This window comes from Channa argus, chromosome 3 (genome assembly GCF_033026475.1).
Source record: "Channa argus isolate prfri chromosome 3, Channa argus male v1.0, whole genome shotgun sequence".
Taxonomy (NCBI): Eukaryota; Metazoa; Chordata; class Actinopteri; order Anabantiformes; family Channidae; genus Channa; species Channa argus.
This window is the reverse complement of record NC_090199.1, coordinates 30702061-30728858: the sequence shown is the minus strand read 5'-3', so window position 1 is coordinate 30728858 and position 26798 is coordinate 30702061. Positions and strand designations below refer to the sequence as shown.

General features: G+C 39.4%; 2 protein-coding genes across 4 annotated transcripts in view; one reads left to right on the top strand and one right to left on the bottom strand.

Moving 5' to 3' along the window:
- The first annotated feature begins 5448 nt into the window (after positions 1–5448).
- Positions 5449–10172, top strand: tmem109 (transmembrane protein 109). Its single transcript, XM_067499088.1, has 3 exons — positions 5449–5767; positions 6728–6830; positions 8622–10172. Exons 1-3 carry the CDS (start codon positions 5564–5566, stop codon positions 8993–8995), a joined length of 681 nt encoding a protein of 226 aa, XP_067355189.1. The 5' UTR covers positions 5449–5563; the 3' UTR covers positions 8996–10172.
- A 345-nt stretch (positions 10173–10517) lies between these two features.
- The window catches only part of wu:fc21g02, a 23717-nt gene continuing 7436 nt past the window's right edge, over positions 10518–26798 (bottom strand). Inside the window, exons 3-14 of one of the 3 annotated variants that reach the window (XM_067498847.1) lie at positions 26041–26188; positions 25895–25952; positions 25729–25810; positions 20492–20607; positions 19841–20009; positions 18037–18164; positions 16992–17054; positions 16873–16905; positions 16664–16732; positions 16385–16519; positions 15002–15133; positions 10518–14278 (exon numbers count right to left, since the gene is read on the bottom strand). In XM_067498847.1, coding sequence (XP_067354948.1) covers positions 14156–14278; positions 15002–15133; positions 16385–16519; positions 16664–16732; positions 16873–16905; positions 16992–17054; positions 18037–18164; positions 19841–20009; positions 20492–20607; positions 25729–25810; positions 25895–25952; positions 26041–26188 — 1256 coding nt within the window. In that variant the 3' untranslated portion in view covers positions 10518–14155. The remainder of the gene's footprint in view (positions 14279–15001; positions 15134–16384; positions 16520–16663; positions 16733–16872; positions 16906–16991; positions 17055–18036; positions 18165–19840; positions 20010–20491; positions 20608–25728; positions 25811–25894; positions 25953–26040; positions 26189–26798) is intronic. The other 2 variants (XM_067498850.1, XM_067498848.1) reach the window with 2 other exon arrangements.

The following is a 26798-nucleotide window of genomic DNA, read 5'->3' as shown; positions in this document are numbered from 1 at the left end:
AAGGATGAATTGGTTCCAGTTGGTCGCCAGGGGAAAGGCCTTTCTTTAATGATATAATGCAACTGGTGTTTAAATGCAGCTGTTGAAGGATGTCAGCCCTGAACTGAGACACAGCTGTAGTAAAGAATGAGAGTAAACAGGACTCAACAGCCCACAGGTAGTAATAACACTTATATAATATCTGAGTTCATGCACAGCTCAGTAGTGGCAGTAAACAGGGTGATAGTAAAAACAATGTTTATTTAATTGCTAGAAATTCTTCCTAGTCGTACTTTTCAACTTTGACATTTTTTTCAGATTTCTGCAGAAACCTTATTTATGAGACATATGTGGAACAATGTGGACATGTACAGTCATGTTATCAGCAGCATCAAACTCAACAGTGTTTTAAGTTCTTTGCTTTTACTAGCAAATCAGTCAAATTGATGTCTTTACTTTCTTAGCACAGAACTTCTTGGTCCTTCGACTTGACTAAAAAATATGAATAAGTACTTGTATTTTTACTTGAGCACTGAGTTTGTTAATATCTGTCACCTCTAGTTGTTAAAATGTGAGAGACATTTGCAGGTAGTAGAGACTGTGTAAAGCAGCTGGATGCTGCTGGGATTTACGGTAGATAACTGGTGTCCATCCATGTTGGTCTGTGCTTGGATGAATTACCATGTTCTATTCTGTTTCCTGTTTTTATTCGCTCTCTGTCTCTTTCTGTGTTGAGGGAACAGATTCTGTCCTTGTCCTCCTGGTGAACTGCTCGTCCTGTCTGTACACAGAGCTGTCTTTCTTTATCTCTCTGACTGAAAAGGAAGTTGGGATGTCTGCATAAAAAATGTCGCAGTCGTCTGTTCCGTTTTTTTTTTTTTCTTCGCCCAGCTTGTTGGAAAAGAGAAGAGTTGTATCCTTTTTAGAATTGTCTACTCAAACACGGGCGAGAGTCGGAGAGCTGAGGAGCTACAGGCTAAAGCTGTTTACACTCCATGTTTCAAACTCTACAGTTTCATGTAAAGTTTCACTCTGGTTGGCAAATGTCTGAGAATGTACTTGGACTTGTATTGCTGGTTGTGTGAGGTCTGGCTCCAGTTTCATACCAATGTAATGTGGGTGGTTGAGGAGATTTATGGATGTAGTGAGAGAGGACATGCAGTCAGTTGGTGTGAGAGAAGAGGATGCAGAGGACAGGGTTAGATGGAGGCACATGATTCGCTGTGGCGACTCCTGGCCCAAGGGAAAGAAGAAGAAGTAGTGTGGATGCTTGGATCAGCCCTTTGCTCTTAAAAATGTAGAAGTAGGGTTTCTTCCTACTACACTGCAAACGCAGCAACATTCTGAGGCTGAACTTTGTCCATTCTAACATGTAAACACCCAGACATCCAGTTCAAAGCTGTTCGAAGCCATGAGCAGAGCACAACCAGAGAAACTACACAAGCTCTTCACAACTGCACGGTGCAACACAGCATCTGAAAGACAAATGACACTCAGTGTCCACATTCTGACAAGAGAAGCCAGAGAGTCCATCACTAAACATGTTGGCTCAGGGCTGCAGATAAACTAGATTTTAACTTTGCACTCATGTACCTAGAACAGCCCCCCTGACAGGCCTGTGTGGATTTGGAGGGCTGGGTCTTCATGTTGTCAGTAACAGGGCAGCAGTTTTTAATCACATCACCAATACCTGCAAATGTTGGACTTTTCTTAGCTCGTCCACATTCTTTTATCATTTATGTTGTTGCTGCAGCCTATATCCTCTTTAAGTTTCGCCTTAGCACTTGAACACACCACACAGACGGCGCCTGAGGACCACATTGCATGTGTCCATTCTACACTTGTGTGACAGGAAGAGGAGGCAAAAGACCTGGAACAAGCTGCAAAGTAAGCAACATAACTTTAACGCTACAATTTTCACACTATTCTCCGATAAAAACTTCTTTTTGTGACATTATTTGTCACCTGCTTTCAGGTGAACCTGGTTCTTTGAGAAAACCATAAAACATTGATCGAGAAAACACACATGTTGCAACAGCTCAGTGTGCAGACTCTGTGCAGAGGAAACCTTGCACTCAAGTAACTTTGAAATATTTACTCTGACTGGCTGAACCTTGTATGAACTTCGGCTGAACTTTAGAATTTATCAGTGTGGATTTGTGGTTGTGTAGTTGCATTAGGAAGGAATTAAATCCCAACCAGCATGAAGAGGAGGAATAGTTAGAGCCAGAAAGGCGTCTGTGTTGCTGCCGTGTCACTAACAACCTGAAGACATTCACTCAATCCAAGTTGAACTGACAAAAAAGTCTCTTGTAATTGTGTCTTTATTACGTAATGAACTTTAAATGACGCCTTCGCTGATTTGGAATTTTCTTCTTGTGCATGTAAATAATTACCAATAAATTTCCCTTTGCATTTTCTCTACTTATCTTGCAGCTCACACTTTGAAGTTTGTAATTGTGGTCAACCTGCTTTTCCAGAGCTCCTCCAGATGACATCATCTGAACTAATGATAAAAAGCTCCTCCAGATGACAACATCTGGTTTTTCAGCTAGAAGCAGAAAATATTTTTTTCATAGAGCCTAACCTAAAGCCATAGATAGCCAGCTGAATATTGGTAAAGTCAGACTTTAACCATTCATTCATCTATTTTATTTTATTATTTTTTATTTGTATCATTTTGTCCTTTCAGCTTATCCCGTGATATCAGAGCCGCCACAGCGGATCATTATCTGCATGTTGATTTGGCACAGTTTTTACATTGGATGCCCTTCCTGACGCATTCCTCCCCAATTTCTACCGGGCTTGGACTGGCACTACACTGCACAGCTGGGGGTGGGAAGAGCTGTTGGGTTTCAGTGTCTTGCCCAGAGACACTTCACGTATAGCAGAGACTAGGGATCAAACCACTGACCCTGTGGTCCATGGACTACTGCCTCACCAACTGAGCTACAGCCGCATGTCTAGGATGGCACAATAATTGAAGCGCTGAAAACTAAACAAATAAAAATGAATAAAGTACTAATAACATAGTCATGAACTGAGCCTACAAAGGCCCAATATTCATACAAGCAAGGACCAAAGTGTTGTCTGCATATTCATTTCCATTTGACAGAGAAAAAACCGGAGAAGCAAATGTAGCATTTTACAAAATCTAATCTTCAGATCAACAACACCAAAAAAAAAGTGAGCAATTACTGACAAAAAGTAAGAAAACATTCCAGTCCAGGACATTATTTCACGCAAACTTTTGCACTGATAGTTTCATTATTTTACTCTAACTTTCCTGTAATACACACCTTGACTATTTTTGATGATGAAGGAACATTTCTACTTGCAGAATGTGCATTAAATGTCTATTTTTTTTTTCAAACTTATACTAAAAAGTACTACAGACATACTAATGAGTGATCCAGGAAATGTGATTTACTGGGTAAATGTACAAACCCAGAGACATTAAATTCTTTCGAATTTTCACTGATTGGCTGATGCAATAATCAACAGTTGGGCAGAAGTAAAAACTAGGGCTGTCAAATTACTCACACATGTTTTATGTGCTCAGTCTTAGCTGAGTTTTAATACTCTTATCAGCATAGGAGTCAACACATATTCCATATTGATGGTACTGACTTGGTGAAGTGAAAATGTGATAAATAATTTCTACGGCATCAAAGTCATTTATTATGTCTGTTATCGATTTATCTACATAAAATAAAAAATTGAACTGCGTGAGGTTTGAAAGTAATATAGCAATCAGTCACTTTCATTCATTAATCATTTTTCTTCTCTTTCTGATGTGCATCACTGGTGCAGCTGGTTGAGTGTAGAGACTGTTAATAGACTTCTATCTTCCTCAGTTATTAAGTTTTCTGACAAATCACACTAAACAGTTAGCACAGCATACATACAGCCGTTGTCTCGGTGAATCATTTTACCTGCAACCCCTCGAAAATATATGAAAGGTGCTTAAATTTACGTAATAAATATGTTTTATTTTTATTTATAAGATTCAAGATTCTTGAATAGAGTTGAACAGTTTATTGGTCACTGGGAGTAAGAATCTCTTGTGTTGAACAGTCTCTGGCTGAAAGTTTTCCTCTGTGCAACCAGCGCACTCTGGAGTGGGTGGGGGGGATTAAGAGGAGTTTGGACAACATACTCCTCTGAGCCACAACATGCAGAGGGTCCAGCTTCTCCCCCAGAACAGAACCAAACCTCTTTATTAGTCTGTCCCTGTCTGTTACTGTCTGCCACCTTCATATTGCTGCCCCAGCAAACCACAGCATGGAAGATGGAGCTGGTACCACGGACTCATAAAACACCCCCAGCATGGTGCTGCTGGACCCAAGTCTCCTTAGAAAATACAGCCTGCTCTGTGTTTTCCTGTACATTGCTGCTGCATTAACTGAACAGCCCAGTTTATTGTCCAGGTCAACACCTAGGTATTTGTACTCCACAGCCACCTCCACCCCCGAGAGTATTGACAGTAGTCCTGGACTTCCTGAAGTCCACCACCACTTCCTTTAGGTGAGATTTTGCGTGTGTGTGTGTGTGTGTGTGTGTGTGTGTGTGTGTGTGTGTGTGTGTGTTTGTGGGGCATTATGCACATGACTTGCACATCTGTGAAGGCTCCTTTAATGCTGAATGATATTCAAAGTTTTTGGAGAAATGTGTTCTGTTTTACTTATTTCCCCCTAAAACTGTAAAAACCATCTTTTCACATTGTAAGATTATGTAGGATGACAAGTTTGGTGAGTAATGAAATTGTGGTAACCAAGCAGTGTTCAAATACAAAAAACAAAGTTTTTTTTTAAATATATCACTGCATATATCTGAACATGAACTCCTTATTACTGTGACAGGTAGAAATACCATTATCATGGGTATTATTTATCAGTTAATTGTATTTATTATGGTTAATGCAATGTAGAGAGGTAAAATTGTAGTAACAAGTAAATCAGATGTGGCACGAGAAAATGCTACATTTGAAGGGAATAAATCAATTAGAGATTTGGGATGAAGATTTATTTACTCTCAGGACAGTGACATAAGAGGGAGCAAGATGAAACAAACAGGAGCAGGAGCAGGACATGCTGCAAAGAGGAAAACATTTAAATGACATGTATGTTTAGTAGAAGAAAACGGAACTTTGAATTTAGTGTAAAAGAATAAACGTGTGGAGCAAAAGAGAGAAAATTACTGCAATTAATAGTATAATCCCTGCATAAGAAGATACATCTTCTTATAATACTGTGTATGACTCCAATACCCACTTTGACCTTGATAATAAAAACATAGACACGTGATCACTTTATTGACAGTTTCAACTTAAAAACTGAGAAATTATGACATTGTAAAAGTAGAATTCCTGCTGTTAGAGTGTACAGATGTACCTAATAAAGTGGCCAGCTGTTTTACACTGCAGCCACCAGGTGGCGCACGTCTCCGTGGACTCATGTCACTAACTTTTTCCACATCCTGTTGCGGTGGAGAAACTTACGTGTATCCTGCTCAGAGTTTCCACCGTTCATCGTCCGGTAATTGTGGTTTACTCAGAGGCTGTAGGCGTCCAGTTGCTGTCAGCATGATTCCCAGCTCGGAACGACGAGCCGTGTGCGGCCTGTGGCTGCTGGGCGCCCTGGTCATGTGTGTTTCGGGCTCGACCTTATTGGAAAGTGGCTCCGGGATGATCGAGGAGCTGGGGACAGTCCTCGCTCACCTGGCCGGGGAGGGAAGGACGTACCTGGGCAGGTTGGCCGCAGACCAGACAATGTTGTCGGTACAGAAGGTCAGAAATGGAAATGTTGCTGTTTAAAGTTAGTGACGGAAAGCAGCAATGTGAACAGAAGCGAATAAGCTAAATATGATATAATGTTCGATTAGCTTCTGTGTTTCGACTGACTGATCATTTGGCAGCTTTCTAATAGAAACACGTTTTATTCCCTGTAGTTCTTAAGTGTGGAGTAGTGCTCGACCAGTACGGGTTTGTGGATCTTTGGGGTCTAGTCTTTGTTCCGCATGTTGAATTGGCTTCAGTTTTTGCTGGTCAGCTTTTAGCGAAGCACTGCAGAAAACAGACCATCACAACTTCTACTGTTGTAACTGAGTGAGAGAAATTCACAGGAAGATGTAGTAAAGCATCTCCGTGTGAGTGAAAATGATAAAACCTATTTGCTTAAATATTCTTGGCCAAAACAATAACTTTCAAATGTCAAATGAATCTTCATGCTCGTGTTTTCATCCTTGAAACCCACCATGTAGCAAAGGGGAGGAAGTGGCTGCAGACTTGTTCCTGTCTGATGCTTGTTTGGTGGAACAGGGCTACGCTCTTTATTATTTCAGGCAATTTCAATGTGCAAAAAGCCAATATTCACATTGCAGGATGTGCAATCTCAGATGAGGAAAAGATGATGCTGAACAATAAACACTGTCAATGGTTTTATAGCAAAATAACAGATGTAATAAGCTTCTTTACTTGTCCCACCTGAGTCACTTCAGAAGTGCAGTCACCACCTTCTGTGGTTGATGCGCTGAAATCAGTGAATTAGTCAGTGTTGTGCATGTTAATTGAACGTGCACATTTTTAATAAAACATGAAAGTGACTGTGAGTGTCATTACACACAGGGAACCATAGCAATTTTATTTTTTATTTATTTAGTTAATATGTGTCCCTACAGTCAAAGCAGGCTGATCCTAGTGTCCGAGGCCTTGTCTTCTAACTATGACCTCCTCCCTTCACTCCTCTAGGCTTTTTCTAAGGTCGTCGGTGTTGTTGCAGAGGGTTTGGCCAGTGCTCTGAATGTGCTCCTACAGTATGTGTCACACTTCCTGCAAGCTGCAGGATTCCAAGGTAAATATTTCTGCCGTCCAAAGAGGCTCCAGCCTCATCAGTCCAATCTTCATACTGTGATTAAAGAATTGGTCCCACATTCGTATAAAGTAATGAGCTTACTGTGCGTGGATTTAGTTGTTGAAGGTTAACTAGAGCAAAAAAAATGGAAATACTTGTGGTCTGATATCACGGGATATGAATTCTTCAAGACACGACTGAGATTGACGCATAAGAAGATAAACTTGTGAAGCAGCTTCTTCACGTTGAATCTGAGCCGAGCTCAGCCAAGAGTCCTTGTCAGTTCCCCGTCCACCATCGTGTGTTCACCTCAGTAAGCTGTTAGGGTGATTGCTAGGTACAATCAGCACGTTAGCTTACATCCCCCTGAAGCTGGAAGTCATAAAAAGCTGGATGTGCTGCACTTAATGCACTAACTCTTCAACCTAATGTGCCACTGGTTCTGGTGGACACTGAAACAGGCACCGTTCCAAACCAGGTCGGATGCTGTAGCTGTCAGCAGAGTCTCCATCAGCAGCAGACAGTGGAGGACAAGGATCAGTGATAGTGAGCGATTTCATTTTCATTCTTCTGTTTATATTTCTATTCTGTATTTTATTGTGGAAAGACTTTATATCGAAGTGACTGTGGGGCAGGAGGTAGAGCGGTCGTTCACCAATCCCACAGTTGTTGGTTCAATCTCTGGTCACATGTCAAAGTGTCCTTAAACAAGACACTAAACCCCAACTTAGTTGCTCCCGGTGAGTGTTGGACAGCTGCATATCAGCTCCCCATCGGTGTGTGAGTGTGTGCGGTGTTTGTGAGTGTGAATGAGTAAACGAGATCAGCGTAAAGAGCTTATAAAGTACATATAAAGTGCAGACCCAACAAATTATTATCACCTGTGAAAAGGTAATATCAGAAAAAGAAGTCAGAAGGCGGACTATAGAGCCTACAGATGGAAATGAGGGTAAAATACCTTTATAAAACAGATGAAGCTGTTGTCTTCTTCTGTAGTGACGTCATCGGTGGCCGATTCCAGTCCTAAATATTAAGCAAGCTTAAAATAATGAGAATGACTGACAGGGACTGGGTCTTAAGACCAAAGACTAGAATCTTAACACAGCACACACTTAGCGACTGTCTCTGCTGACTGTCGGCTGAAGACATTTGTCTGAGCCACTGTGCAGATGAATAGATCAGGTAAAAACCCGGAGCATTTACTGCAAGTTAGCGGGCGTGTTGATGACTTCTGTATCCTGCTATTAACTGAAAAGCAAACAAATACACCCAACAGTGAAGTCCTTTCATTTTTACTAAAATGATTTTAAAAATTGAGAGAGAGCCGTTTTTTAATGATTACTGATTTCTTGGCCAAAAATTTGAATCACAAGTAAGTGGAGATTCCAGATCAAGGTGGATTTATACTACAATCCATGGAAAACATTCACTGCACTCAGGTGATCGATCTGTTTTTAACTGACTGTGTAACTTTGTAAACCAATTAAGTGGCTTGTCATGATTTAGGGCAGTTACACTAAAGGGCGAGACTCTGTTTTTTAATGTGTTTAGGTTAGTTCTTAGGAGTCTGTTTCCACTCAGATGTGACTGAGACAAAAAAGTGTCCAAATAAACCACTGAACATAATTTAACTTAAAAAAAAAGTGAAAACTTTTATGGGAGGGTGAATATTTTCCATACCAGCTGTATGTAAAAAAAAAAAAAAAATAAATAATTCTGTTCAATAAGTTAAGCAAAGAAATTACTGCAGCATACTGTAATATTGTGTTGTACACCTGCCATTTTCCACAGTTGACTCCCCGAAGAACAAAGTGACTCCAGACGGGCTGATCTTTGTTGCTCAGTGGGTCCTGGTGGCTCTCGCGGGCTACTGGCTGATGTCCTTCGCCCTCCGCTTGGTTGCCTCCACTCTGAGGCAGGTCCTGTGGCTGCTGAAAGTGCTCGTGGCTTTGGCCTGTTTCAGCATCATCCTGAGTGACAGCAGCGTGGGCACGCAGACGATGGCCATACGATTGGCTGTCCTGCTGTGTGTGTGCGCCCTGTTGGGGGTTGGGGATTCGGGGAGCTATAATGCTGCGGTTAAAACCGCTCACCTGGAGGAGCAGGTAAAGGTCATGGAGAGACGGTTGAGAGAGATGGAGAGGTGGAGGAAGACAGAGGAGTAAAGGATTCTTCAATGGCTGACAAACACATTTACACAGCGGAGCATTCGATCCTTTAGGGCTTGTGGAAGTTTTAACACTTGCAATGCTTTCTGTGTGTTCAACAAGGGATTCACTACATGTATTTTGGTAATGACTCAATTTCCTTCCAGGATCTAGTGATCTGAGCGTTTATGTCCAGTGCTTTAACATCCAACTCTATAAAAGCTACATTTAGACTTTTCTTCTTTTTTACATAATACTGGTGCCAGTCTCAGGGAGTCACTACCTATAAATACCTCTAAACATTTGCCTTAGAGGTGCTGATAGGTACATTTTTGTAAAATAAAAAAATTTTGGCCGCCATGGTTCTTCAATGTCCCACTCGGAGTTGGAACTTTTTAAAAAGCAGTAGTGTTGTGTTGCACGTTGTAAGACTTATAGATTTAGTGAATCTGACAAAACTTGTGTTTATAATAAAAAGTAGCCTGATGTCACTACACACTGTCTTTTTAAAGCAGTAAACTAATAAAGTTTAGTCAGGTTCACTATGTTCACATAGTACAATCTGGGCTGCAGTTTGTAAGAAAGTATTTTTTTTTCTCTGTGATGTTAGAAGAATGACATTTCTTTCTCATGTCTATGCACTGAGGTGATCACTGAGTGATCATGTGATCCTCATTTCACTCTTTATGCTAAAGGAGGCTCACAAACAATGTCACCCGTTCTGTACCTTAAATCACTTCTGACCTCACTCTCAGAAAGAAGGTAATTTTTCAGAATTATTTCCAAATATCATCCCCATTTTCTTTAAATCATGAAATCAGATAAATCTCCTGATGGGGTTTGTACCCTCTGATTGGTTGTGAAGTTCTAATCCAAACTGCGTTTGATCAGTTCTGATGAATCAAACAGAGACTGTTCACTCGTGAGTGTTTTTATATTGTAGAGTCTTAATGGTCAGTAGTTTTGCAGTATTCTGTGAAGGCATGATCATAATACTGGGATGTTAAGTCTAGTTTTTTTTATCTAATGTGTAGGATTATTAGACATACAGGGTTACTGTAAAACCTTTCTAAACACAGATGCTTTGAGAACTTGAAACGCAATACACAAAGCCAGAAACTGTTTTTGAATGTGTTCTGAGATGAATGTGCTTTAAAAGCTTTGATATCTGAATAAAAACTAAATCTGTGCAACAGACGTTGTGAACTTTGTTAGAAAACATCAAGTATTGCAGAGCTAGACCACAGTTAGGGACTCAAAAACAAACAAAGGACCCTTGTTAAATCTGCTGTTCAAGGATTCTGGATTCTGTAACATGAACATCATTCTCCTTTTGTTAGACATAAACCAAATTAAAAATACAAGTAAGGTTTAATATTCTGGGATGTTTCCATGTAGACCTTGAAATAAAGGAAGATTTAAAAACACGACATTCTGACAATTCAAATTAAGAAATATTTCATATTATTCAATTCAACTTTATTTATATAGCGCCAATTCACAACAAAGCAATCTTAAGGCACTTTACAGAATAAAGTCAGGCTATAACGATATATAGAGAGAATCCACAATTCCTGCTTGAGCAACAGTGGGGAGGAAAAATCCATTTAACGGAAGAAACCTCCAGCAGAACCAGGCTCAGGGTGGACGACCATCTGCCTCGACCGGTTGGGGTGAGTGGAAAGTGAAGAGAGATAAGAAAAGAGCAACAACAAAACATCGGGCAGGTTGGTGGGACCAGTAGCTGCACACTGGAAGACACAGGCCAGACTTATGCCATCTAGAGTAACGATATGGTTGGACATCACATTTCTGAGATTTGTGGGTCTAAATAGTATGACTTTAGTTTTGTCTGAGTTTAGAAGTAAAACATTGTGGGACATCCAGGCCTTTATGTCTTGTAGGCTTGAAGCTTGATTAACTGATTATTTTCATCTGGTTCCATAGATACATATAGCTGGGTATCATCAGCATAACATTGGAAATTTCTGGAGTGTTTTCTAACAATGTTGCCTAAAGGAGACATATATAAAGTAAAAAGTCCTGGTCCTAACACAGAGCCTTGTGGAACTCCATAGCTAACCTTTGTGTGATCACAACACAGATAAGAGGCAAATAAGTTTCTTATGTTTTACAGGTGTTGTTCTGACACAGTGTCTTTTTTTTTTGGAGGGTATCTTGTGCAGTCCTTGTTTTCTACTTGAAGGCTTCTCTGATTTTGAACTTCTTCTTTTGGTTATAGTTTTTGTAGTACATGTACTTTACTCTTGACATGAGCCACACGAACACACATTTATCTAGAGATATTTTATATATTTTTCCTCATTACAGCAATGACATTATACAGTAATATAGAATATCAAGAATATCATATTAAACTGCATGCACATTCACCCCCTCCCCCCATCTGACCCCTGTCTAATCATTTAAGAGGAACTGCAGAATGTCATTTTATTCATGTGTAGCTTGACACAGATCTGAACAAACAGTATGAAGAGGTATAAAATGAGAGGTAGGCAGCCAGTGTACACAGGCAGAAAATCCGCAGGTGCGTGTGGAACCAGAGACACCAAAACACCAAAATGACGGAGTCAGGTTGATGTTGTCTCAAACTTCATCAACACCCAGGACCATCAACTATAACTACACTTAGTGAATATCATTGGTTACATTTACACTGAAAAAACATTAATTCTACTTTCTATGAAAACTACAGTTCATCTCAACATTGCTACAGCACGTGAGTAACATCAGACCAACAAAAAAAAAGCCCAGACATCATTTTGTTGTTATGTAAAAACCCGCCCAAAAGACATGAAGATGTAGGAGAAAAGCACGTAGTCACCTTCCCAGATGAAAAGGCACTCACTGTATTCACCATACAGCATGTTAATAGCTTAATTAAGAACATAGTATGAGTCATGTTCACAGCACCAAAAGGAAAATCTACCACTTAGTGGCACATGCTGCTTATTTTTCTGTAAACCATCAATGAGAGCAGTCCAGAGTGGGTTTGTCCCAGCTTAAGATGTGACCCCCCAAATACCTGGTTGCCTGGGGGAAAACAATGCAGGATATGAACTGCTGAACCTAATTGAGGTCTACAATATCGGGTCTTCGTACCCCGTGGAGACACATCGAGGTTTAATGCATTTACTTTACTCAACAATTAACGTCAACAATATTGTACGAAAAAAAAAAAAGATGCTATTCACAGCGAGAGGAACAGCTGTTTTAAGGTGAACGTTCTGGAAATGTACAAACACAACGCACACAACTGCATCATCCAGGTGAGTAAATCAGTTAACAAATGATAACAAATATAAAGAACAGAATATGTATAGTTATATATGTTTGTAGCACAAAGTGACATCTTCTGATCTTTCTGATCTGGTGAAAAAACTAGCTGGCTCGATATTAGGTGATATGTTCATTTGCTGTAATAATACAGAGGCTTGAGGCCACTGTGAAAGGCAGTGACAGTGGTTCTTCTGGCAGCATTCTTCCATGTAAGTTGTTTCAGTGGTCAGACTTTACACAAACCTTGCTCACTAAGATGAAAGCACAGGATTGCTATCAGTGGATTCAGGGTTAGTGGTGATGAATTCATACCATCATACTAGCAGGTTCATCTAAAGGCACCCAGACTAGATTCTTGATGACAGCAAACCTGGGCTCTATATTACTGTACAACACAGCAGTTGGTCCTTTTCGACAGTTAACAAAGTTCTGCTCATTTTGTCCAAAAGTAGAAAGGTTCAGCTTTGGGATCATGACAACATCTGAGTCATCAGTGGCCATCTACTACATCTACAAGAACAATAGGGAAGTGTGTGTCCTGGTTACCTCAAGAAACGTTTAATTTCAACATGGACATCTGCTGAACTTTGGACAAGGTCATTTTGCTTTTCATTGTGAGCTACAGACTGGTGCTCTTAATTCTTCCGACATGTCCTTAGATAACAAGTTAGACGTTGGACATAATGTGGTTGAAATGCTTTGGTTTGCTTCATGGTGTTTAGTTAGTTATGAGGACGGGACAGAAAGGGAGCTGACAGGGAACCTCTGTTGATGTTTGCCTCTGGTCACTATTGCAGATTCATGGCATGTTCATGTCCAATGCTGTACCAGAGCTGCTGGTGACTGGATGCTACACAGTTGGATGATTTGTCTACCGTCTCACGCACAGCAGCACATCACAGAGGCAGAGTGAGATGGAATTATGCCGTGTATCACAAGAGTGTTGTGATGTCTACATCATTTATGGCTGGACGGGTTTGGAGCTGCTGTCACAAAAAAGCTCACGTGTCCAGGATGTTGAGGCCTTTCCCACTTCAGCTGCATTATTTTGGCGACTGTTAGCTCACAGCATGTACACAGAAAGAGACCAAACTACACTAGGAAACAAGCAAACCTGATGTATAGCAACAGGGATCAGAGCAGCTTCTGAGAGTGTGTTCAGAGCAAACAAGAAGCAAACTGTAAAGTCCACGTTAAGTACATCACAACACCTAGATCAGCTGTATGACTCCACTTCACAGGGTACAGATGAGTACAAATGGAGCTTGAGCTGCTGGCAATTCACCAAACTAAACACACATGCACAGGCAGTGCTGTCGTTATCTGGCTCTGGTCACATCCACTGTGTTTCTAGCTCACACAGACTGCAAATACAAGTTGCTGTAAGTTGGGAAATTTCTTTTGTGTAAAACATTTGTCATCTAGGACATTTGTTAGCTGGTGCTACTGAGTGACATGTTGCTCTGGGACTTTCCTTTTACGCTTTTCTTGGTTTCTGACCACTTAACAAGACAAACGTAAACTTTCACAACTCAGATACAGAATCAAAAACTAAGAAAAGAGTGGAATCAGTGAAAATCACAAAACTGTTTTAAAATTTTGGTAAAAAGAACCCAGACCGGTTTTTACTACTCTACATGCCAACAGAAACAGACCTGTTGTTCTGTCTCCTCGCTGCTGGGACTTTCGCCTAAAAACAGATCGTTTCTACTCAAATGGGGGATTAAATACTGACCAGGGCACGTAGCCAAAGAACTGAATCCACTTTCCAAAAGTGTTTCCATTTTGCGTCCCTGAGACAAAGGACTGCAAAATGGTGATAGAGGTCACTGTAACATCAATGTGAGGTGGGGTCGACTTCCTCATGAGGCAGCTTTTCTACAGGAAGTTGGTGGAGTTGTTTCCTCCGCTGATCTTGAACTGGCAGGTAGCGTCAGAGGAGCCGAGAGCGGTGGTGGAGAAGGGGGGCACGGGATCCACAGGGTAGGGTGCAGCTTCAGCCTGCACAGAGAAATTCACATTCACATGAACACATTTGACTCAGCCATTTTTATTTTAGAGAATTCACAATAGTGGTGGATTAAATCAGGCACATTTGGTCTTTATGAACTGTGATCAGCAATGTTCTGACATATATATCTGGATTTACGTTAGCTCATTCTCTTATAAGTGTATTATCAGATATGTTAAATCAGTCATATTAAAACTCTTTGTTTAAAATTGATATTTAAATTTTTCATTTCTGTAGAACAATATCTACAATATCTGTATCCATAATCTTGGAAAACATATGTATAGATACAGTACATCTATCTATCCATGGGTCATGGGGGCGGGAGCCTATTCCAGCTCTCACTGGGGTCCACCCTGCACAGATCGACAGTCTATCTCAGGGCCACGCATAAGCCCCTTTTCCCTTTCTCTGCTCCTGATGGCTTTGTTGGACTGGACATTAGTGAAGACATGTTGGCAGCATCCAACATTTGGCTGCTGGATTTCCTTTTCTTTTTTGCTCAGTAACTGAACATCGATATAATATTTCTGCAATATTCCTTAAATCACATATTGAGAACATCAACTTCCAGATGAACTCATCTTTACCTTTTCCTGATACTGTAAGTCGAAGTCAAAAAATACATGTTCTATTATTACAAAAAGGGGAATAGTAAAAAAAAACTGAGCTCACAACTTATTATCCACCATGTTAGTGTGTTATGTGTCTACCTGTGGTGCAGAGGTCAGCAGGGGGTCAGCGGGGGAGGAAGCCAAATTCTCCATCTTGACGTTGTCTTGAACAAGTTCACTGGCTGCTAGTGGTGGGGGAGAGCTATACATGACTGGAGCTGGACCACAGCTCTACACACACACACACACACACACACACACACACACACACACACACAATTTTTTTGTGTTTTCTGATGGGAACAAATAGCAAAAATCTTGTGCACGCTACTGACTTATTTTCCCACAAAGCTGCATTTACTCATGAGGAAACTCACACATTCCCTGAAACTGAGTGTATAAATGTAGAATAAACTGTTTAAGGACTTGCTATCTAGAATAGCTTAATCCCAGTCTCCTGGTTGGAAAACAAAAAACACGTCTTGTAATTTGTTAAACTCACAAAGCTCACCAGAGAAACCGGTTAAAAATAACTAATTATGGCAGCGTTATATTAATAGTTTTGTTTATGAGTTGAAATTAAGGGAATTAAGGTTTCTATAGTAGCACAGGCCCTATTACACATTAGGGTATCAGAAATATGTAGAAAAGGCAAATTCCCAGGACATTATGTGGGAAAGCTTATACACTGCAGAAAAGATGCTGATCATTAGTTGATGAGCACTGAAAAGTCTGTACATGTGAAATAGAAACCAAAACGGAAAAAAGCTGAATATGTCAGAGTATAACAGCGTTATAATAGCAGCAAATAAGGAGAAAAAAGAAGGTAAATAAAGGACAAAATGATTTAAGTAAAGAGGAAATTTGGGCGAAGTGGTTTGCATTATGCAAAACATGGCGTTTGTGACTGAACACCAACCCAACTGGTTCTTTTACAGTAAGAGTACTGTAATATTTTAGAATTCAAATAAATAGTATTCACACAGCTCCACCTTTTATCAGAATTCCTAATCATTAATACTGACTCCGACTTTTTAAAATCCCACTGTCATTTTACACACAGGAAGTGAAGTTGTGGTATTTGAACGTCTGCAGAGCGATAGTTTCCTCAGTCAGTAGTGTGGGGACACACACTTCTTCAAAATACCAAGGTTTCCCCAAGTCTAGGATCAAAATGTTAAAGGTCGAATATTAAAATGACAAATCCTCTCAGTTAAAGCTACAAAATAAAAATTCTAGAAATTTAAATCAGATTTAGCTAAAATGAGACTGGGCAGCAAAACATGCTCACAACCCTCCCTCCCCTTGTGTGTGGTGTTCAGTGCATCAGAAGCTCCTTTATGTTTTGCCTGACACCCATGAGCTATTTGGTTTGGAGGCTCTTTGGTCCATTGGTTAAAAGGTGAGAGGTGAGTCACAGAAATCTTCGACAGCATCTCCCCACTTTAAGATATGATTCAGAGTTGTTTTTAAAGATCGTACCATTGGAGCCAGAGGTCCAGGGGGGTATTGGCCTTGTGGTGGACCATTCCACTGTGGAGGCTGGGCAGGGGGGAACACAGCTGTACCAGCGGGAGGGTAGGCAGGGTACTGGGGTGGGTAGGCTGGGTTCATTTCCTGTAGAAGGAAACCAACAGGAAGCAGTAACCCAAACATCAGTATTGAATTACACAGAGTTTCTGACTTCAGCTAATAGCACTGCATGCAGTAAAACAGCTGATTTAAGAAAGCATGCTTGTAATGGTGTAATGTGATATTGACCGTGGGAGGTGGGGGGCCAGTCCATTGTCCTGGGCCAGTGTTGGGAGGGGGAGGATGGACTGCAGGACCCTATGCAGGAGCAGCAAGAAACAACACTTATCTCACGTTAGCATTGCAAAATTAATTCACCAGAAAATTAGCAGCTGGGCAGAGACTTTGCTCTGTAGTTAATGTTTGTGATTAGTGTGTGAATGTAATGTTTTACGTACCATGTTATAGTCTGGGCCGTGATAGTACATCTGCTAACCCAGAAAAGCATTAATGTTACATTATTAATGTAAACAAACGTCACACAATGATCAGATAAAAAGTGAAGAGATGATCTCACGTTATAGGGAGGTGCAGGTCCAACAGGACCAGTGGGTGAATGGACGACTGCATCTGGGACAGTCTGGAGAGAGAGACGGACATAAGGGGGTTCACTCTTTGGGAGCGACACATAATTATTTTAATTAGTGAGCATCTATTGATTATTTAATAAATCTGCTTGTCTGATGATAAAAGTGATTAAATCATTGTTCAGTCTAGAAGATGTCGGCTAAAAGTGAAAAATCAAGTGGCCTTTTATGTTTAAAACTCAAAAGAAATTTAAGTTATAATAATAAAAATTGCAAATCCTCACATTAAAGAAACTGAAACTACACACAAAACATTTCACTGTTCTTGTCCATAATAAATTTTACGCTCAAACATTTGCAGTCTGCAATTCACGAGAAGCTTGTGCTGATGTGATCTCAGAAAACTAAGGAGTTAATTTGGATACTAGAAATTTTTACGCAATAATCTTAGATACTGACAACACAAGTTGTCTAAAAAAGGAGACAATAAAAGTTTATGGGTCAATTTAGTGTCTGATGATGTAACTGCAAGTCTTTGGATCGTGAGAAGAAACCCATGAAGGCAGACTCCGCTCAGGAGGTAGATACGAACCGGTGACCTTTCAGTTCTGAGACATTTAATGTTCATGTGTGTGTATCTTAAATTATCCGACTGTTTCACACTAAAACATGTTGATAGATGGTCGCACAATTTGTCAATTTTGTTCCGCTAATTTTAGTTAATACGTACATGTCATCATTACGAGTATCAGTTCAATGATTGTTATGTGATCGTATTATTTTTACAGAACTTTACGGAGCAGAAAGTAGACAGTGACAATAATAAGTTCCTCCCTGAGGCCTATACTGTAAGTTGATGCTGGATGGAGGAGCAGCTTATGAAGTAGTAGGAGACTTTTAGTCTTTGATCAACAGCAATCCTGTGGAACACTTACTTTAACCAATGCTCACAGAGAAAATGTATTTATTTATGGAAAATCCCTGTAAATACTTTGTCCAGACACACTGTTACTTGTCTTTGCCGACTGTTGGCACCTGTAGTGTTGTAGCAGTGGTGTCTTTCTTCCTGAAAATCTTCTTCCGACAGCAGCAGCAAATCCCAGCCGGGATGCCGAGCAGTAGGAGCAGAGCCATGAGAGGGCTTCCACTCGGATCATGATGGTCTGTAGAGGAAAAGAGATTCTGTCAAGTACGACTGAAACCTGTGCAGTGCTCATTTTGGCAGCTATTTTTAGATTTCGTCTTAGTCTTGAAACCAAAATGTTGGTCGCAGTCACATTTAGTCCAACTCATCCTTTAAAATGTGTTTTCCAAGCACGAAAGACGATAAATCAACAAAGTGGGATTGATTAGACGAAAAAGAAAACTCAGGCATCTCACAACATACTACAACATACTAACAGCAAGGCCAGTTTATTTGTTGTTGCTCTACAGTCAAGATATGTAGGTTTGAAAAGACCAAATTCCAGCTTTTATTCTCTGATATTTAGAGCCAGATATTTGAAACAACATAATACATGTCACATTTTGTTTAAGATAACTTTCAGTAAATTTTAAGTGAGCAATGGTACAGAAACAGATCCTTTTAAAGAAAAGTAAATTGAGATTCGATATATATTGATATATAACACTTGATGTTCGGTTACATAGGTGACAAAAATTGTTAGCATAGTCATTTCTAAAATAAGAAACTCCAGTTCAAATCCAGCCCTGAGATAAACTGCAGGCTGTCAAAGTGTTCCCCACCTTTTGCTTAGTGACAGCGGAGATAAGCTCCAGGACGTCTGTGGCACAAGATTCAGATAATTGATGGATGGTCTTTAGCTGCAAATCCATTGTTTGCACTAACTGCATTAAGCCTGTGACTCAGTGACATCATCAAATTGTTGTTTCTCTTCATTCTCCTTACAGATGGTAAAATGTATGTTTAATGGTCAACAATGGTCTAAAACATTTCACTTTTTCCTCTAAAACAATCCTTTGTTGAAGTGAGTTTTGGACTTTAATGAATGATGAAGCTCCCACAAAATAGTTCTGTTGTATTTCTCTGTAAAGTTGCAGACAATGTTTCTGTACACGTCTGAATTCATTCTGCTGCTACAACCATGAGTTACATCCTCAATAATAGCTCATCATTATGAGTGAGCCTGTTCCAGAAGTTGTTTCACTAAGGAGCTTGTATGGTTTAGATCACAAGCAGATGTTTTCCATCACCTTCGTAGATGTTAATTTTAGTCTCATCAGAATCTCTTTTGCAGATCTTGTAGTGTAGCTGTGTATTTCTGCTCATGACGTTTTTTTTTTTTAATGGAGACTTGTGATACCTTCACTCCTGCTCTGTGGAGGCTGTTGATGACTGATTGTAGTTATGGGTTTTTTTTCTTCACACCTCTCACAAACCATCTGTCATAAACTCTTTGCTGACCTCTTCTGTATGTTGCTTAGTACACCAGTGCTTTCTTTTATTTTCAGGATATTATAACTAGTTGCAGTTGCCCAGTATTTTTGCACGTTTACACTTTTGCTCACTTAAGATTTTGTACATTAGATACAAAGTGTATAATTGTTAAACATATCTCGATGTAAACATCAGAAAATAACAACTTTTTTAGCTCTTTTCTCCTGTCTATCTTTTAAATGCAAAAGTAAACTAGCCTTTCCATTTGGAAGTGATTGGATTAACGCAGAACACCAGCATTTAGCGTCTGAAAGCTTGTTCTGTAATTTCAAATTTCTCCTTTTTTCTCACTGTCAGATTTTCTGACTAAAGACACAAAGAACATACTGTTGAGCAGGAAAACAAAAGACAGAATAAATGCACATCTTTATGAGGACCCACCTGTCAGGTCCATCCTGGTCACAGACACCACCCGGTCCTTGCGGTCTTTCAGGGTGTAATGTCCCACATCACTGTAGTTCACATTCTTGATCTCGATGTTCATGGAGTGAGTCTGAACCCGGTCCCAGTAATTTGAAAGGTCCTGGGAAACCGGAGAACCATCACGTATCTGAGAGAGACAAACTATTACTACTATGCTATATACTATAGCATCATTCAGTATCATCATCTCCATCTAAAGCACAGCTTTGAAAATTTGACAAAATCCAAAAAACTGAAAAACTTTCAAAATCCATATTGTTTTTCTTGTGAGAAAAAGTAAGAGACAAACATCAACTCCACCAAGTATGTATTTATTTAGTCTTTAGTCCTTTAGCAGTTGCGGTACTTTTTTTAACAGATAATACACTAAGTTGGTGACATCCACATCTGTCATAATCTGGTTTGGAGCTGCAACCCAACAGGACCAGAAAAATAGTTTTCCCTGCCAAACATGCGCGGACAAGCACGCACACACACACACACTTTGGATACTGCAGGCTGTACAGGGTTTAGGGTTTTTCAGACACATGTGACCATCAAAACGCTTATTCTTATTTAACCATCCTTCTGAACTTCACCTAATATTCCCTTTCCTGCCATTCACCTCACCAGTGTAAAATTGCCGGCCTCTCCAGAGAAGGACAGGAATGCACTGCCCAGGTCAATGCCCTCCAGTGAGATGTACAGACTCTCTCCTGCTATGCACTTCACATAGTTGTGCCTGGCTGGAAGAGACAGGAGAAGAACAATCAAACAGAGAGATGGAGAAATGAAGTCAAATGTCTCTAGTTTTTATCTTTTTATCCTGATCAAGAAAGTCTTTCTGCAAACATATAATAAATATTTTGAAGACAGTTTTGTTGAGGTTGGTTGACTGGTTAACGACACTGTCCAAAGAACAACACCCTTCACTCCTGATCAACTCCATAAAGCACTAAATAAAATGACAAATAACAAATACCCTGGCCTAAATAGATTTCCAGCTGTATTCCATAAACAATTCCATTTCTTCCATTTATCACTGTTTTATCACTTTTTTGCTATCACGGTTTTACAGAATAATTAAAGCCACGATACCAACACACATGAATAAATACTATACACTTCACGCGGGGCCAGAAAATTTTAACAAATAAGATTATATCACAAAGTTTCAGACTTCAGCAGAGAACCAGATAAGGAATTCCAACTCTCTCCCTCTTTACTTCATTAAATTTCCTATAGCCGCAAATCAAACAATAAAATGTACAAAATCCAAGACACCAGTGATCGCAAATTACAAAATGAACTGAACAACATCAACTATACTATCACTCACTGAGGAAGCCTGGGATCCTGCAGCTAAAGATTAAGTATTTAGGTGCTGAATTGCTGACCTAGTGTGTTCATGTAGCCAGTTATTTGAGTGAGTGTGGCTTTGGATTTGTAGAATTAGTGATATTACGCACATTGAGTCGTAGCTAAAGGTGGATCATTCATTAGCCGTGTGCACCTGGTTTGAGGCAGATGCAGTTATGTAGTCTGTAGTGTTTAAATTACTAATATTTGGTCATAAAATAGCAGAGTGATTTTTTTTTTCTGTTAACTGAAGAAAAAAAGCTTTAAAAGTGCTAAAAATATAGAAAACTGCACTAGTCACAAAAAGTGAGGTTTATTTGACTTTCGGGTGAAATTTCAGAATGGACCTACAATGACCTATACCTTTTACAGGTGACCTTAATTTGACTTTCTCTAAGATTTTGAATGCACATGTCCAACCGTTCAATATTTAAGTACTGGAAATTGTTCACATTTTATTTTGGAATTTATTTCAAATACACAAATATACATTTGTTACATTTGTTCCATAACAAGAATTTGGGGACTGTTTTCAGTGTAGTATATAGTTTTTTACACCTCTGAAGAGTCAGTAGTGTATTGTAAATGACCAGTCAGGTGTTCAGTCAGTCATTTTACAAATTTTGTCATTTTAAATTTTACATTGTTAAAATGGTCAATAAGATCACACACCAAAATGTCTGACCCATAGCAATAACAACCACCTGGCTTAAGTAATTAACTGAACAAAACACCTTCACTTTAACTGAATAAAACAGTTTGACGCTGGAATGCTGGTCAGCGATGTCCAATCCTATGTCCCATTGTGTCACTGGTCTATGGCATATGTGCTCATCCATCTGTGGAGTGGGTGCAGGAAGAGTAGGTTAATAAATGATACAGAACAATGTGAAAACTTAAATTACTGCCTAGCCCACATTTTATTACTGTAATGTTTCCAAACAGTCAAAAACAAACTCATGTATTTATAGTGAATAACTGCAGGGTCTATGTCATGCAAGAGGTACCACTGGTGTCTCACACGCTACTCAAGTGACCTCAGGTTCTCATTCTGCATTGCTGATGTATTACGTTATAACCTTTACTTTAACTAATATTAACTCCTGTTTAATGTTCCAGCACCACGCAGGCTGCAGGGTAGAATTTGTATGTATTATATTAGATACAAATATAAAAAATAAAGGATAAAAATCTTCACCATAACTTGTGTTCTATCCACCCATCACCTAGCCTGTGTCTCTTGTCTAGGGTCGCAGGGTGCTGTACCCAAGCCCAGCTGTCATTAAGAAAAAGGTAGGGTACAATAATGAAAGGCTGTCCGTTGATCACAGGGCTGACATATACTCCAAGACAGACACAGAAGATATATTATATTATATTATATTATATTATTAGATATTTTTTTAATATCAAGTAATTTAATCAAGCATAGCTTTATAGCTTTAGTATGCTTAGCATCATGTCTGCCCCAACCTGCTTTTATGATCGTGGGTAGTTTGGAAAAAACAGTGCAGTGAGAGAATAAAAGGACGATATTGAGCTTTAGTTTTCACTTCTTTATAACAGAAATTAGAACATTTCACTATAAGTAGTCACTGTGGCCACTGTGGGCTGAGTAGGATTTTTAAAGCTTATGTCTGTATTGTACGTCATCCACAACATTTACAGGAGACAATTCTATCACAAGTAGAGACAGAAATAAACACTAACTAATTACTAAGTAATCAGCAATATGTAGTTTCCAATTTATCTGACCTGCTTCTAAATTACTGTATATGTTCCTATATTTCCTGATACTTACCAACAGCTATAATAACACACAATATCAATGCAGTGAGTGTTTGCTCTTATTTCCCGTTCACTTGTGTGGGTACAGAGTTTACATATATAGGTGTACTCGAGGACATCAGTTTGCATTTTTGTCAGCCACTCTGTCCTTTAGACAGATTAAACACACAATTAGTAAAAGGTATCGTATCCACAGTATCCACTTTAACAGGCATTAAAAGTGTACAGGAATTCATTGAAACTTGGTATAATTTCACACATGTAGAAAAGTTATTTATATCAGTTATTTATAGTAATAACAATGTCAGAAATATATCAATATACAGTAAGTAACAAGAATGTGATACATATTACTAAAGAATGAACTGTAATAACCTCTACATAGAATTACACCATCTCGCTTACCATCATCTCAAAATAGCCTGTGATCTAATAGTATAACAAAAGCCCAGTAATATAAGTGGTGTGGTGACTAAGATCACCACAGACAATAAATACCAGTAAATGAGCAGTCAACACATCACCTGCTCCAAACATTGAAGTACAATATATGTCCTATTTTACGCTTGTTTTTTTTTTCATAAAAGGGGAAAGTCAAAATTGTACTGCTCCTTAAATCTGATTACTGTGGGCTGAATTGATTTTAAAATGTGGGAATGTGTTTAAGCAACATGTAGTCTCCCGATAACTTGGCCTGCATGTCTTCAACACGGAAGAGCAGGAAAAAAACAGGAATCATGTGCAACTCATGAGTCGCCTTTGTAAGCTTGTGCATTAGCACATCTTGCACCAAACCACTGTAAAAAAGTTTACGTAATTATTGATAGTTTTTCTAAATACTATTGCTTACTATTGTAACTTGGTTCCTCCAGGTGCGAACATTTAATTGATTTAAGCAACTTTTTTGCATAATAGTGAATGTGCAGGTCACCCATTGTAACTGCTGCGGCAGGAAATGGTAAACAGAACACGCTGATCACAAGATGCCACCACATCCCCCAAAAGTTAACGTGGTGTGATGGCAACATAAAAAACACAAAACACCACAGCTCACCTTTTCAGTCTCCTACCACCAGTGCATATCACTGTACATCATTGCCAAAGAAGTTTAACATTAATGAAGTTCACTGTGAAAGAAAAGGATGTTTGACGGGAAAATGGAAATCATCTGATTAATCTACCCAATATATTTATAATATTGTCATGATTACTTTAAGTGAGATTCAGCAGTAATTTACTTCTCAAAATACTTATATCAGTGGGCTTTCTTTTATTCTCCTCTTCAAAATATATACTAACTGCTACACTTAAAAGTACAAGTAAATCTTTTACAAACACTCGCATCCCTGCTGGTTGACTGAGGAAAGAAATGTAATATTTTCTGATGAAGGAACAGTACCTGAAATTTACTCCCACGTTGTCATCGTCATAGGCCGTGACACTGCAGTTGACATTAGCCCCGAGGAGTCGTCCTAGATTAAGGCTAACATTAGCTATTATTAGCTGTTAGCGTTTGCTGACGATAATTGGTATCCATCATAAACTGGATTTAACTTTCTCCGGGTCGACGGATGTAACTGAACTAATGCAAAATGCCGAAAGAGAACGTGCTCCGTAATGTTAGGTTATCATAGTAACCAGACTCCACGATGTGCACTCCCTTCTTCTCTGGGTAATAAAATAACAACATAACATCGGGATTAAATTCAAAATATTTATATTTTCCTCCTCGAATTAACCTTATACAACTAAATCCACGCATTGTGAGGTAATTTCCCACCCAACTTGAAACACATCACTCCACCCCTTATTTAAACACCCGTCTCATCATGCTGTTCACATTTTGACATCATGAGACCGAGACGACGACTATCGATCGACAAGTGTTTGAGACATTGATATTTTTTTATGTGATATACCTGCCACTGTTGTCAGCTTTTGTTTCAATAACGAGTTTGAGATGAAGAAATTACCACTGCATGCTTCTACTTAAATGCCTTAGTTTTATGATATATCACTGTAGCATGAACTTTTCAAATTTTCGATAAATTTCCCCCGAAAGTCGAAATATCCCTAACTTTTTGTGAGTAGCAAATATCGTTTTTTTGACCTGTGTAGTTTTGAACCCAATGCCTAATCTAGTCTACTGCTTTATGAATGACTTGATCCTTGAACCTTTGCAGTTGACTTAGGCCTTTTTAAAGTTTAGACAGGTGGAGAATGAAAAGTTGGGGGTTTTAAAATCCATGTTGCTCAACTGTTACATAACAGAGGTGGAGCTGTTTACTGCTTTAAACATCTCAAAGGCTTTGAGGGTAAAAGTTCAAAATGAGGCGCATATTGAATTAATTTGTTCAGGCAGTTGATCTACATTTCTGCAATAAAACATACAGATCCAAACTGAAAAAATAGTTTTTCTTCTAAGCCATAAAAAAAACAAATGTGCAAACAAAGAAAAACATTAGGACAGTCTGATATTAGTCAACCCAACACTGACCAACATAAAACTAATTTGTCCAAAGAAGAGAAGAGTATGAAATGATGCAATAAAAATGCAATAAAAAACACATATACCAGTAGATTATGGTAAATGATGCTGCCATACTTTCCATAGATTGATTATAAATCAGTCTTTGATGTGACAGCACCTCATAGACGCTCACCATAAAGCTGTGTTCTCAGCTAGCAAACATAGTTAATATAACCTTCGGCTAACTCACGTGTGACGGCCACTCTGATGATGGAAAGCTCTTTATTCCAGAAGTCTCTCTGGACGTAAGTCCCCTCGTCGTCATAAGTCACCTGACAAAAACACAGACCTTGAAACCGATCTCTCAAACCAATGCCACTGCCTTGATCTAGCAACAACTAAATGAATTCACCTACCTTGTCAATGTACCAGCGTCGGTCACTACCTGTGCCTGAAACCCTACCTTTGTTCATCCTGTAGAGGACAACAGACACATGAATAAACATCATCAACACTTGGACCATAAACCACAAGCAGACACGCAAGGTCTTGTCTTTCTCACCTCACTCTGCCTCTCTCCCAGCACATAAAGGTCTTGTTGGGGTCATCCACTGGGGTGAACTCCAGCTTTTCCACTCCTTTAGGCAGGAAGATTCTCAGCTGGCGTCCGTGAGCAAAACGCTCATACTGGTCATGGACAATGTAGGACTCTAAAGCAAAGGCAGGAGGACAAGGGCCATGAATGAGAATGTCCTCTGCTGACTATATTTTATACACACACACACACACACACACACACACACATACACATATAAAATATATAGTGGCGATAACGGTGGTTGATTTTATGTTGTGTTCAAACACCTGATTACTAGACAGATGTCCGGATTTTCTGCTGCTCTTAATGCATAATTTTTTTTATTTACTCTGATTTATGGGGGTGGGGCGACGCGTCAATGTAATCAATTACATAAACACATTGACTAACAGAACGTGTGTCTGTGATTCATAAACAGGAAGTAAGATGACTGTATCTGGAGAGAGCATGATGTCCGGTGATGAGCCAATGAAAAAAGCTTAGTCGTGATTATCTATAAACTACTCATGAATACATCATCTAAACTTCATCTTCTTCTCAGATCAACTGTTCCCGTCTGCTCCACTCAATGTTGTGTGTACTGCTTGTGCCCAGTGAGTGTGCTGCACCATTCATCCAGTGAAATAGGCACAACTCCCATTTACAGAGTTATGTCATTGGCTACAACGTCGTTGCCTCATCACAGGGAACACACACCATTAATTGGCTGTAACACCCGAGAA

What these genes read in the sequence shown, in the direction of transcription:
- tmem109 (XM_067499088.1), top strand. Translation starts at nt 5,564, where the DNA reads ATGATTCCCAGCTCGGAACGACGAGCCGTGTGCGGCCTGTGGCTGCTG. An exon ending in CAATGTTGTCGGTACAGAAG is followed by an intron (nt 5,768 to 6,727) that starts GTCAGAAATGGA and finishes TCACTCCTCTAG; the next exon opens with GCTTTTTCTAAGGTCGTCGG. An exon ending in GCAAGCTGCAGGATTCCAAG is followed by an intron (nt 6,831 to 8,621) that starts GTAAATATTTCT and finishes CATTTTCCACAG; the next exon opens with TTGACTCCCCGAAGAACAAA.